Genomic DNA, 13,237 nt, shown 5'->3' on the forward strand with positions numbered 1-13,237 from the left:
AACTGAGCGATGTAGACTCAAAACTGAGAGTCAGAATTCTGCCAATTCTGACTTAATTTGTGAGACACAGTCATAAATACCTTATAATTTCCCATGCCAGAAAATGGCTTTCATAGGAATAACTGGATCTTGGCTGCAAAAATACTTGAAAATGTGCAAAAAAAAAAGTGCAAACAAGAGCACAGACACATTGCTTGGTATTCACTTGATTGGGAGTTTTGAAGTGACTCCATGTGTCAAAGGACCTTTTTTTTGCCTGTGAAATTTTTAATACAAAGTCCCAGTGCAGTTAGACTGTACCAGCACTTTTGGAGCTGACATGCAGAGCACAAAGACAAATGGTAACTAAGTAATGGGTTTTAGTCAAAATATGAAGCCATACAGCACTTATTCACAGTCACACATCAGCCATGCCTCTGAGCTCTGATGGTGAATCACTTAGTTAATGAGCCAGTAATGAATCATGATGATCAATATCAGCGGTGATGAACTACGGAGGCGTATCATCTATTTAAATTATTTACTCTTGTACTATGAACTACAAAGTCATTATGTGTATTCGAGAGCTATGCACTGCTACGATTACTCACTGCTTCACAGCTTACCATAAAATGAAACAAGCCTCCTATAAAATGTGAAAGCCTCTGCAACAAAGAAAATCCATAAGCTGATAGGCCCATACAGCAGAGCTGCCGATACAGCTGCCAGAGTTATTTAATATGGAAAGATGAAAAAGAATACTTGCCCTAATTCGAGTTGTAAATGCATAATAAACAGCGGTTGAATATTTAACAGCCCTCACACATGTGGCGCGGCTCACGTGACTGGGAGTTGTCAGTCATACAGAGCCTGAAGCATCACAGCAGGAGGTTTGGCTCAGTGGTAGGAGGCGCTCAGAGGGTCCATTAGTATGCACAGTTGATGCCCTTTTAAGTTAGAACAGCCTTACCATTGCTGAAGGAAAGATTGTTGTGTGAGAAAGCTCAGCTGGTGCTTTTTGACACGTCAGATCAGCCGCTTGGTAGCCCATCATCTTCCTTGTCACAGCAACATTGTAGTGTTTGACGCTAATCTTCAAATGACAACCTAAATTTTTTTTTGTGGAGCGTTACTTGCTTTGATCTTTAGATACGCTGCTTTGTTGCTGCCAACAGTTCCTCAGGTAAAGTAACAAGTGAGGTACTTATATAGGGCGTTTAAATTCTTTTTTAGATTTAGGACACCGAGCACTGCAACGCAGCAGTTCACCATTTTATTCAAATCAGCCCTAGTCAAAATGGAAGACGGTATGGGTGCAAAAACATCCGAGGAAACTGTAGTTGCATGTACAGTTTATGACTCGTGTAACGTGTCCTTATGTAACTCGGTCGACAATCCCTGACGATCATTTTTCCCATATTCCTATCGCCTACATACTGGCCTTGTTGCTATAGTGTGGTTCAAAGTAACAGTATGACTAGGCTACTACAGGATCCATTCAACAGCAGATAGAGCTCAGTTACCATAGTTACTGTTAAACTGCACACGTATCATAATGGGCTACGGTACAAAGAAAAATTAAATGCAATAAATAACATATTTCCAAAGCTTATTTAAACAGAAGACACTGGGACCCATAGGCGCTGACAGTGAAAACCTAACATAAGAGAATGTAAGAAGAAATACAGATAGCACAACTCAACATTACTACAAATTAAGTCTAAATAAAGCCGTTATGAGCATGTTTTTCCGGATGTTACGTAAATCTGCAGGTGTATAATTTAAAGAATAGATTTAAAGGATTAAGTTCACTTCCAGAATAAAACTTTCCTGATCATTTAGTCACCCCCTTGTGATCAGTCACAAATAAATGAAGGTTGTTTTTAATTAAGACAAACATTCTAGGATTTTTCTCCATATAGTAGACTTTGATGGTGGCCAATGGGTTGAAGGTCCAAATTGCAGTCTGAATGCAGCTTCACAGGGTTCTACACAATCCCAGAAGAGGAATAAGGGTCTTTACCAAACGATTGGTCATTTTCTAAAAAAAAAATAACAACAATTATATATTTATAGTATAAACGAATTAGTAAATCGTGCGCACAATTTATAAATCGAGGGAATGCTATTGTAGCCTAATTGTGTGCACATTTTAGTACATTGAGGGAACGAATTAGTAAATCTTGCACACGATTTAGCCTTATATTTTCTCCTGAGTGTCATGTGCGGGGCTCCATAGTCTGATATTGTTGTTTTAGCAACTTCAGAATTGTCCAACATTAGTTTTACCTTTTTTTTTTTTGTAAAGGCCATTTGACTTTCTTTACACATTCGCTTTGTAAACATGGGCTGTGTTCCAGTCCATTTTTTATGCCCTTCACTTGCAAACCTCCCTCTGTCTCCTTTACTCAGATGTAAGTGATTGATTACATTGCATGAGTAAACACTACTGGCGGGACCCTTGGAATGGGCTGAATTGGAACGTCTTAAGCTTGATCACTTAGAATCTGTGATGGAGTTGCTTTATTGTTTATATTTTTCCCTTTATAATTTATAATTTTGTTTGGTGCAGCATTCTATACATATTTAGGTACTCTTATTAGCTGTTCTAAAAATAATAATAATAATTTAAATATTATAGTGTTGTTTGGGGTGGGGATGAATCAAATGCAATCTGTGTCATATCGTTTGCATTTTGGTCTATGGAGCGGCCAGAAGTGTGCATATGAAACAGACTTGCTCCCTCAGTCTAGATCGAGGGGTAGAGGGGCTGTCCATAACTATGCTCATTTACTTCATGAAGTGGGTATGCATTTCAAAATGGCAGCATGTCTAAAAGTGGATTGGAACACACCCTGTGTCAGTTCTTCTGCCTATGTCGTGCATGCCTTATTCCGTAATGCGTGAGGTAGATCTAGTACAAGACAATTATTCATGTGGACCTTCAACCCATTGGTCCACTATATGGAGAAAAATCCAGAAAAAATTAATTATTTTTCAGAAAGACTTGAACATCTTGGATCATATGGGTGTGAGTAAATTATCAGGAATTTTTTTCTTCTGGAAGTGAACTAATCCTTTAAATTATGCATACAGTGATGTACAGAGTATTTGCAATGCAGCAGTTGATCATCTACAACATTTAATTGTCATTTTGGTTTCAGCACTAAGACTTGATTGCTCTCATTGTTGAAACTATGGTTGAAAATGCTGCACACCTAAGGAACTTCAACAGTTTATGTGCTTCAAAATCTTTAATTGCAGCAAGTTTACTGGAGGAACCATTGATGTTCCTTACAGTTCTTGCAATAACTTATGAAATCCAATGTTGCTCAATGAACTGTCATTGTTGAAGGGATGTCTAGAGGTTTTCCAGAATGTGGAAATCTGAGGAACCTACTGTATGGTGGTGCTTCGAGTGTCTTATTTTTTGTAATGTGTAATGTAGTAAGACCAAAAACCCAAAACACGCAAACATGATCAGCACCCCTTAAGTTCCTCAAAACTCTAAAGTTTCACGAATGCCGTAGAGATTCCCAACTTTCTAAGATCGCTGACTCACTGCCCTCAGTCCTGTTTCATCAAATTCTTGATGTTCCACTTCTGACCAGTGCAGGAACGCAGGATCAGAGCATAGCCGAAGTAGACATTAGCCGGCACTATCTCAAGACAGCGTCCTGTAGCTCGGTTGATGAATGCTTCATTCTTCAGGGTACAAAAATAAAAAGAATCATTCTAGTGATCAAAGGCAAAAGGACAGTTGTTACAAAGTACTCTATATAAAACATGACCCATTCACCTGTGCAAAGTGCCACGTTTTCTGGCTTACGCTTGAGACTTTCTCACAATTCAGGAGCTGTGGGTAGCCGCTGATTTTATCGTCCACCACACACCGCGTATCTTCGCCAGTGCTTCCCAGAGGACCCAGGAAGAGATAACCCTCCTTAGTGTAGCGGCCCAGCTACAAAATAGACCACAGAGGGGATAGTATGAATTTATTTAATTCAGTGATATGGTAACTGGGTCACTGAGTCATTAAGGGGCATTTTGGCACCCTATGCTGATGATGTTTGCCAGATAGTTTTTGGCAGTTGCATAATGATATTAATTTATTATAATTATTAGCTGGGTCAAGCTCCAGTGCAGATATGCAAACTTGTCAAGACATGATCTAGAAGTTACGGTCTCCAGATTGACTTTATAACTAGAAAATATAAATAATTTCTTGTTTCGCGCCATCTTTTTATAACATTGTTTAGTTGCCACAGATAAACTGAATTCGGAGAACTACGTCATGAAGAGACTCCCTCTAGACGTAACCTATTTCCCGCGTGCAGAGTGAGTAGAGGTTTGGAGGAGGGCAGGTCTACCTGAGGGCCCCAGCCATGGCAGGGGTGCAGAGTTGCTGTGTGGTTTTCCTTTATGCCCTGGTCCACACACAGATGGGTCACATTGGTGTTGCGTATCTAGAGCACATAAAAAAAGATTCAACAGCTCATAGTTTGGCCTGCTTTTTGTTGATTAAAATGTTATTCTCTTACTATGAAATTAGTTTTAATAAACTAAGATGCAGTGCCTTCTTATAGTGACGGTTCGCACCATTGTCACCATTTACTCACTTTCTTTGTATATTACGGATTGATTTTGTGCCTCTATAGTTTTTGCTTTGGTTAAAAATGTCTGCTAAATGCGTAAATGCTTCTTCTGTGAATTATAAAAGAAGTCATTGTGAAGAATGTTTTCAGTGTCATTTTCAAATTCAATTGAAGTGAATGGTAAAAAAACTGGTGCTGTTAAAATCCAAAAAGGCATCATGAAAGTTTCACAAAAGTGGTTCATATGACTTCTAAAGCTAAATGCTAGTGTGAAGAGCCAGGTTGAATTAAAGTTTTGGCTTCATTAACTTTAAAAACCATAGGTTTTGGTGTCACAGTGGTAACTAATATGAAATCATTGCATGACTCATCAATATTATTAAATAAACGCCTACAAAACTTGAATTCTCCAGTAAGATGATTGGTAAGATTTTAGCCAAATCATGATCTTAAACTTTGTTGACTCCTCACACTATTATATCATTGGTTTCAGAAGACTTAGAATATAGTACAAGAGTCATACTGACCACTTGAGTGTTACTTTTATGGTTATTTTTGCCATTTTTGGGGGCTTGACAGCCCTAGTCCCTGTTCACTTTCAAGGTATGGAAAAGTGTGCTGAGGACCTTCTTCAAAAAAAAATGTTTTGTTATATGGAAGAAAGTCAGACCGGTTTGAAAGGACATGAGGGTGAATAAATAATTCTGGGGGTGTTAATCAGGGACCCAGTGTTAAGGTGTGGTCACATTAGAAAAAATTTTTTAGGCAAAAAAGGTCCATTATCTTGTCAGTTTGACGTGATGTATAAAGCACAGCTCACACAGGAGTCACTTCCAAACCAAGCAGCTTTCTTTTGCTCGACATGGCAAATCCATATAACCAAACTGAACCCACTGTGTACTCTGTGTAAGGAAATCTTTCATCCAATTTGCCAAACGAAGATGACCGCACCTTTATTCATCTAATGTGGTACTCACCTCTCCATAAAAGAGAGTGTTGTTGTATCTCCTCATCTCTGGATAGATATTGTCGAGGTACCACTCAAAGTTTTTGCACTGGAGTCTTTTCCTGAGCGCAAGTCTCTGGGATATGTCTCCGTAGTCAATGCCATGGTTCTGTATGGACAAAGAAAGTTAGGTATTCTACTATTTATTATTATAATACTGCAAATATGTCAGGTGCTTACCTTCATTGGGAGGTTCCATGCCAAATAGACATTTGATTTGTACTGGTCCATCCAAACTTCTGCCACCCTCAGAGCATTGCGCCTAGTGTGGAAGGCGATGTTACTGTGGTAGGGCTTTTTTGTTCTTGCAATATGGGCCACTCTGGAACAAGGCAGAACTTCCATGCTTCCCCCACACAGCCAAACCTGGGTTTGAAAAATACACATGCACCTATCAAACTTCAGTTCTGGCATCATTTCAGAAGAAAAAAATGAATTCTTTCCAAATGAAGGCTCTGTGCACTGAGCGTAGGGAGGCTAATGCTCTACTTCAGCGGAGGGATGTGGGTGGCATACTAACCCTGATTCCCAGCTCTATATTTTCGCCTCCATACACGTCCATCCCTGCGTCCAGTAGACCCAACTCCCCAAAGTATTCCCGGTTTACCACAAAAGAGCAGCCTATCATTGCAGGAGTCCTAAAAACACAGATTTTACACTTATTTTCAAATGCCGTTTCTTCTCTATTATACTGAATAATTAATGAAGAAATAATGAATGTCAATATAAAAAAATAAAGTATAAATAATTGAAAATAATGTAATATAGAATAGTAGCAGTGTAAAATGTATCTTTTAACTAATAAAATATATTTTATCAGTTTGTATTCAGCTGCTTTCATATTTTTTTCAGAACCACGGCAATGCCAAAGGAACACAGTGTGAAACAATGCTGTGCTAGAATATCATGGCAAGTTGTTTAGCAACAGAAAACCAATCACAAACCAAACAAGCCAACGTCATTAAATATAAATGTGCTTTGTACAGTCACATAACCTTTCAATGCACTCTGTTTAGTTTCTGTTTACTTCGTGAAACACTTAAAACACTCTTGTGTATGTTCCTTCTATACCTTTTTTTTATGTTTCAGAGGATTTAAGACAGCCAGAGCAGATTTATAAAGTGACATTTCCACAGCTGGACAAGCAAGTCCTGCTATAAAGCGGTTGTGCTCTCTTTGTGTGCTGTACTTGTCCAATTGTTTCTTATTTTCTTATAATAATTTCTTCATAATCTATTTTAACAATGTCCTTACAACCTTTCTGGGCCTTGAACGTGTCAGGTTCGGAAAGCTCTCGGATTTCATCAACAATATCTCAAGTTGTGTTCTGAAGATGAATAAAGGTCTTACAGGTTTGGAACGACATGAGGGTTAGTAATTAATAACAATTTTCATTTTTGGGTGAACTATCCCGAAAGTAAATGAAAAATATGAAACCAAGGACTGTGTTTAGAATGGATGAAAGTCCAGTAAGATCCTACCTAATAGGTGCAGAAGTGTCTCCTTCATCCCACCACTGTTTTGGTGGGCTGATATACATACACCAGAGCTCCCAGTTATAACCATGGCCTGAGTTTTCATAGCGTTCCAGCTCAAACGTCTCGTCTTTAATGTTATCTATGGAGGGCAGTAAGATCCTCTTGCGGTTCTCCTTGATTCTAGACAGAACTGGTTCAGCCCTGACAAGGGGATGTAGAGGTTAGATCATTATAAGCAAAGCTGTACTGCACAGTGCTAATAACACTTCTTCAACTCTGCTGTGGAGCTAAATCTAATCCTGGCTTGTGAATGTGTTGGCTGGTTTCTCACATGAACTGAAACTCTTTTTACACATGGTATTTATATCTGATGGTTTGCTAATGAGAACACAAAACTAAATACATCTGTGAACAGGGTCACACACAGGCACATACATGAAAATAATGTACAGCAGAGGTGCCCAATTCTGTTCATGAAGATATACCATCCTTCAAAGTTCAGATCCAACCCTGATCAAACACGATCTTCAGGAGCACTTGATAAATACAGGCAGGTGTGTTGGAGCAAAGCTGGAACTGAAGTCTGCAGGCAGGCAGGTCTCCAGGAACAGGATTGAACACGCAGAGAAGACACAATTAAAGCACGTTAAGATTGCCCTCATACCCTTAAATAGGCACTATTTGAGGGGACAGCCATTTGTAGTTGTGTCCGAAACCACAGTGGATGTTATCAAGTTCACACATTTAATCCCATAATGTACTGCAACAACGAGTGTTAAACCAATGTAGAATCAACAGCTAGAGAATACTCATCACACAATCTTAGGGTTGTAATGATAGCGCCTGCAGCTGAATTATACATTCATCCATTTTCCAAACTGCTTGTCCAATGTGGGTTATACTGTACATGCTAGTTTCCATGAAAGAGATCAAGATGAATATTTCCATTACTACTGGAGCTGCCAGTTTACTCAGGTCCAAATATTTATTAAGCAGCAAGCACAATATGCAAAACTGGCAGCCCTTCCAGTGCACTTAGTGCACGAATTTGCTTATTTGTTTTCATTTACTCCTTCAACTGGACTATATTAGAGGACTAATGTAGGGAATATTGAATGAAGGTATAGGAAGCAATTACAAACAGCACAGGTGCAAACAGTAATGTACTTTGGCTAACCACTTGTGACCAGATAACTGAAAAATAGTGTAATAAGTGTCTATATACTAGGTGTACTATACTTTGTGTCAATCGGGCCATAACCGCATGTGACTGCATTGCTTGCAATGCTATTCTTATAGAGGGGTTTGAATCACTTTCAGATGGTCACCAGTTTTGCTAGGCTGGAAATTCAGCTAAACCATCCTGGTAGGATGAGGTAGTGAGACCAGCTTTAACCAGCTAAAACAAGTTTAATCCAGTTTAGACCAGTAAACCATATTAGGCTGGTTAGGTTTTTTTTTTTTTTTTTTTTATACGTTTCCAGTATAAAGAGCTGTCTGTTAGATGAGCTCTAGATGAGTCTAGAGCTCATCTAGATGAGTCTGTTAGATGAGCAGCTCAGTTTAGATCACCCAGGACAGATGTTAATACCATGCGTAAACAAGGCCTGAGCAGTCGAGGTGTGAGTGAGACCATCTGTAAAACCAGCAGCATATTGTAGCAAGTGCTAGATTCTCACCATGCAGGCGTGAACTCAACATGGGCATCAAAGAAGCCAGTCACCTCCCCAGTGGCCACTTTCCAGCCCTCGATGCGAGCCCGGATGAGGCCCTCTCTCTTCTGATTGCGCACTATTTTGATAAGACCCGGGTAGCGCTTGTTGACATACTCCTCCAGCGGCCCTTTCAGTTGTACTGTCATGCATAAACACACACATAAATGGTAAAGAAGGAGAAATCTTGTTTCATGGTGCATGAGTGCTCGTCGCTGTGTTTAAACCAGACCAGAGGGAACGTGTCTCCTATGCCAAAACTCTTCCGTGCCTTTGATCTTTGCTATGGGGATCCACACCATCCCCTGGAAAACACGTTCTTGGAAAGTGTTCCCCATCCCCACGTTAAACACTGTCATTTGCATTCCGAGTGACAAACCGTGAATCACTGACATTATGAGGACAGAGATGGGCGTGCTACTCGCCTGCCCCCTCATTTCAGCAAATGCAGGCTTTTCCCCCTGTGCTGATGGACGGTTGGCCCTCCGCCACCGGCTCATGCCAACAATGTGATTAAAATTGAACTGTCTCTCTGGGAAGGCCTGAGTACACACTTTGAAACAATAGACAGGCATGGCCATGCGCAAAGTGAGCAAAGAGTGCTTGGCAAACTACTCCAGGTTATCAGTGTTGACACTCGCGCTCAAATGCAACACAATGGATTAAACTCGGTCAGAATGGTTTATGAAACTAGATTTTTGCATTTTCTATTTGGTCTGTGGTTTCTGAGGTGTTCTGAGTGTTTTTTAGTGCCTGATGCATGTGTGGTTACTTGGGGTTTTGGACGAGTATTTAGAGGTTTCTTATTGGTCCAAGGCACATTCGAGTTCTGTAGGAAAGATCTTACTTATGAGTGTAATGCATATGAACCAACACAATGTCATAATTACGAGTGGGAAACTCAGGATTTTCTTGGAATTGGGACATTTCGGTGAGAAAACATGGCGGATGCAATTGATGCAACATGTGTAGGTGACATTAAATTTGTTGAAATGCATGAAATTACAATTTTTCACTTACAATAAAACTAACTGAGCTGAATGTACAAGACACAATAGAATTGTACAATTACAATAGAATTTATAACTATTTGCTTCACCTTTAGAAGATGACACAAAAATACACGATGCATCATTGTAGAAAGAGTAAAAATATTATTTTTTTTGCTACATTTTGTGCATCACCATCTTGCTCCATCATTTTTTATCATTCGCCTGAGAAAACCATTAGAATAACCTCAAATATGATTTTGTACAATGTAATTTAGAGCCAAAATTGTCTTGTTTCTTACCGTCATCACTGTTGTCATCCACCAAGATGATTTCCTTTAGGAGATGAGCTGGTGTGTGGTTGACAGCTGAATGGACTGAACGCAGGATGACAGACAACGCCTCATTTACAAAGATGAAAATGATGGAGATCTGTGGCAGGTCACGGGAATAAAATGCCTTTTTGCATCTATGAAAACACAGACATAGATACAGAAGATCTTGTTATCTTTGAGAAAAACCACCTCTTTGAATCTTTGGTACACAAGTCTGTGAAACCTTTGTCTTCTTAACAAAAGGAAAGCCATTTTTTGCTTTGCCTATATTTGCACATTTTCAGTGTAACAATTACAGAGCCTTGTGGGTCTCAAAATTGAAGCTTTTATAGAACATCGCTTAATTGAACTTTTTTGTCCTATTTAATCATGGTAAAATTAAAGTATCTTAAGCAAATAGTTCTAGACATTCTAGCTAATATATTACAGTGGGTTTTTGTGATTAAATGACAAATATGACAAAGAATACAAAACTATGCCATAACTTTGCTAGTCAGTTAACTCATTTCACATTACACCAACAGCAAAAACTATTTTTCAGGGTAAAAACAAAACAAAGCCAGTGACACTCACTTGCTGGGTCGATAATCTGGAATAGATCTATCCAGAGAGATTTTGTCACTCAGAAATGCATTGTAGCCATATTTCTCCCTCAGGTATTTGGCCTCCTTCTCTTCCTCTGGTGTAAGTGTTGCTGGTAGACCTCCTCCACCCCGACCTCCAAAACCTTCAATGAGTCCAAGAGACTTCGACAAACCTATTCAACACAAATGACTCAGGGCTTTCTTGTTCTGTAAAAGGAAAATTTTGTGAATAATGCAAAAAAGAAAAAGTATGATAATGAAGAAGTTACCATTTAGTTGTCTGTACACCACATCTTCCAGTGATCCAAGTCTCCTTAAGAGCACATCATGAGTGATGCTGGTCTCCTGAATAGATCCATTCAGATGCGTCTGCCCTCTCACATCAGCAGCCACCGCCTGTTGACCAACAGCTTTGGTTGTGCGTAAATTGCACTTGCCCCAAAAAGTGATGAAGCCGGCCATCGTAAACACATTCAGCACCAGTAAGATTTTCCATCTTCTCATCACAAAGGCCATGAAAGATTTTGGTGTTCGGAATCCAGCGAATCGCATCTTAAAAACATAAAGCAAATGTAACGTGTGATGTTCACTGAACTGATGGACACCATAAACTGTCTATTTTATTGACAGACACAGTAACAAAGGGAGTAAGTCAGCAGGGGAGGGGGCTAGGAAGTGAACATGACCTGGGCTGGACTTAAACCCAAGTCTACCATGAGGTATGACAGCTTCATATGACAAAACACAAACAATATGGACACTGCAAACATTTGGATACCATTTTATTACCAGTGTATTAGGTAAACTTTAACAAAAATGCTTTTCTAAGATGTTAAGATTTGGTTTAATTTATAAATGGAACGCAAAATAACATAATTTGCTATGATCCTGACAGGGTATTTAATTATTTTCATTACATCACATTCATTGATTCTGATTGGTCAATCGCACCATTCAGCGACGAAATAAATAACAATTAACGCTGTATAACAGACCACAAAATTAACATCATATATACCGGGACTAGTTTCGAGTGTCTTGTATCACTCCGCCATCTCGCTCTCTCTCTCTGGTCATACAAGCAGAAATGTAAATAATTAATCAGGCTTTATCTTTCGACTTGTAACGGTTAATAACTTTGTTACATTGGCATCGGACTACTCAAGTATTACTACTTTAACAGTGAACAAAACTTTTGATAACTAGATGCTCAGTGGTCCCCACAGAACCACGAACCAGTAAGACACGAGAACATCGATGAGAGAGACTTTAAGATAAGACATTTTCGGAAAGACTACTCTTTATAGGCTTTATTCATAACAATAATATATAAATTCGTATTTTAATAGACTACTTATTAGCATATAATAGCATAAATATTCTTGCTACATTAATAGTTTTCTGCATATTTGGGCTATTTTTCCTTTGCGGATGTAACAAAATAGGCTAATTGAACAAGTCATTTCCATTGCCCGTGTATTTATTTACTAAGTAGGTTAAGCATTAATACATTAGTTAATGTACACTGTCTCAAAATAAACCATTTCAGGATGATAACGACCGACTGAACGTACAAATAATATAACGTTTTTCATTTATAATTCTCTACTTAACTTTACGTTTCTGTATTCATAATTTCTAAATTGAATTAACATTGGGCCTATTTCAGCTATATTTATCTGACAAAATCCAATTGTAAGGCACCCTTCCCAAATTTTTTTTTTTAAAGCTAGCTTACTATAGGGTTTGAGACACAACAGGCTTCTGAAAATCAGACATACATTAATCTCCAACATAACTAGTTGACCAACAGCAAATGTAACTGACAACTTGAATCTTGACTGCGTTTTATGATGCTTGTCATTTGATTGATATTGACTAGTTTATATTAAAAAAAAAAACACTTACCATTTTTGATTGGTAGAATGCATCCTGCACTTGAATATAGAGTCCTCCTGTGCGCTTTCATCCGTATTCACATGTTCTTATAAATAAAATCTTCATGGGAAATATATTTACATACTTCAAAGAGTCACAGCAAAGGGTCCTAAACTGCAGTCATTCATCATAAGACATCTGTCAGTCAAATCTAAGAGCTCTTCGCTGACATACACAGCTGTCCTTTGCTGGAAACAATGTCAGAAGATGTTTAGTGAGGTCAGATTTAACGTGTGTGTTATTCCTGGATGAGCAGAAGTATGCAAGATCCCTCGACTTCAGCTACGAGACTCCGCAGACGCAACATCATCTCCAGCCGGATTCATCCACAGCAAGCGCAGTGCTCATAATAAACGCTCTTTCATGTCCTGCTGCTATGTGACGCTCATCGTTGATCCACGCTGATCCACGAGCATCTCGCATCTCGTGCCATCCACACTGTTTTCTGCAGTTAATGTGCCCTGTTAAATCGTTTTGTCCACATAATGCTGGATACTAGCGCCTCGGCTGAGACTGATGGAAAACACGGAATGGATGCAGCATGAGGAGCAGGTGCGTGGGATTAAAGAGCTGCTCACGCGCGCGCCACTTAACTCTGTTCACCTACATGGACGATACCAA

At 39.1% G+C, this 13,237-nt stretch overlaps 1 protein-coding gene across 1 annotated transcript; it reads right to left on the reverse strand.

Moving 5' to 3' along the window:
* Window positions 1-1,237: 1,237 nt before the first annotated feature.
* galnt17 (polypeptide N-acetylgalactosaminyltransferase 17) lies at window positions 1,238-13,194 on the reverse strand. The gene is made up of 12 exons (XM_052575432.1): window positions 12,587-13,194; window positions 10,948-11,230; window positions 10,668-10,851; window positions 10,062-10,228; window positions 8,738-8,912; window positions 7,062-7,259; window positions 6,101-6,218; window positions 5,761-5,946; window positions 5,552-5,689; window positions 4,350-4,445; window positions 3,779-3,940; window positions 1,238-3,684 (listed from the first exon to the last, which is right to left on the reverse strand). The coding sequence occupies exons 1-12, from the start codon at window positions 12,587-12,589 to the stop codon at window positions 3,547-3,549; spliced, it is 1,848 nt and encodes a 615-aa protein (XP_052431392.1). The 5' UTR covers window positions 12,590-13,194; the 3' UTR covers window positions 1,238-3,546.
* Window positions 13,195-13,237: the final 43 nt, after the last annotated feature.

This window comes from Carassius gibelio, chromosome B15 (assembly GCF_023724105.1).
Source record: "Carassius gibelio isolate Cgi1373 ecotype wild population from Czech Republic chromosome B15, carGib1.2-hapl.c, whole genome shotgun sequence".
NCBI classification, from domain to species: domain Eukaryota; kingdom Metazoa; phylum Chordata; class Actinopteri; order Cypriniformes; family Cyprinidae; genus Carassius; species Carassius gibelio.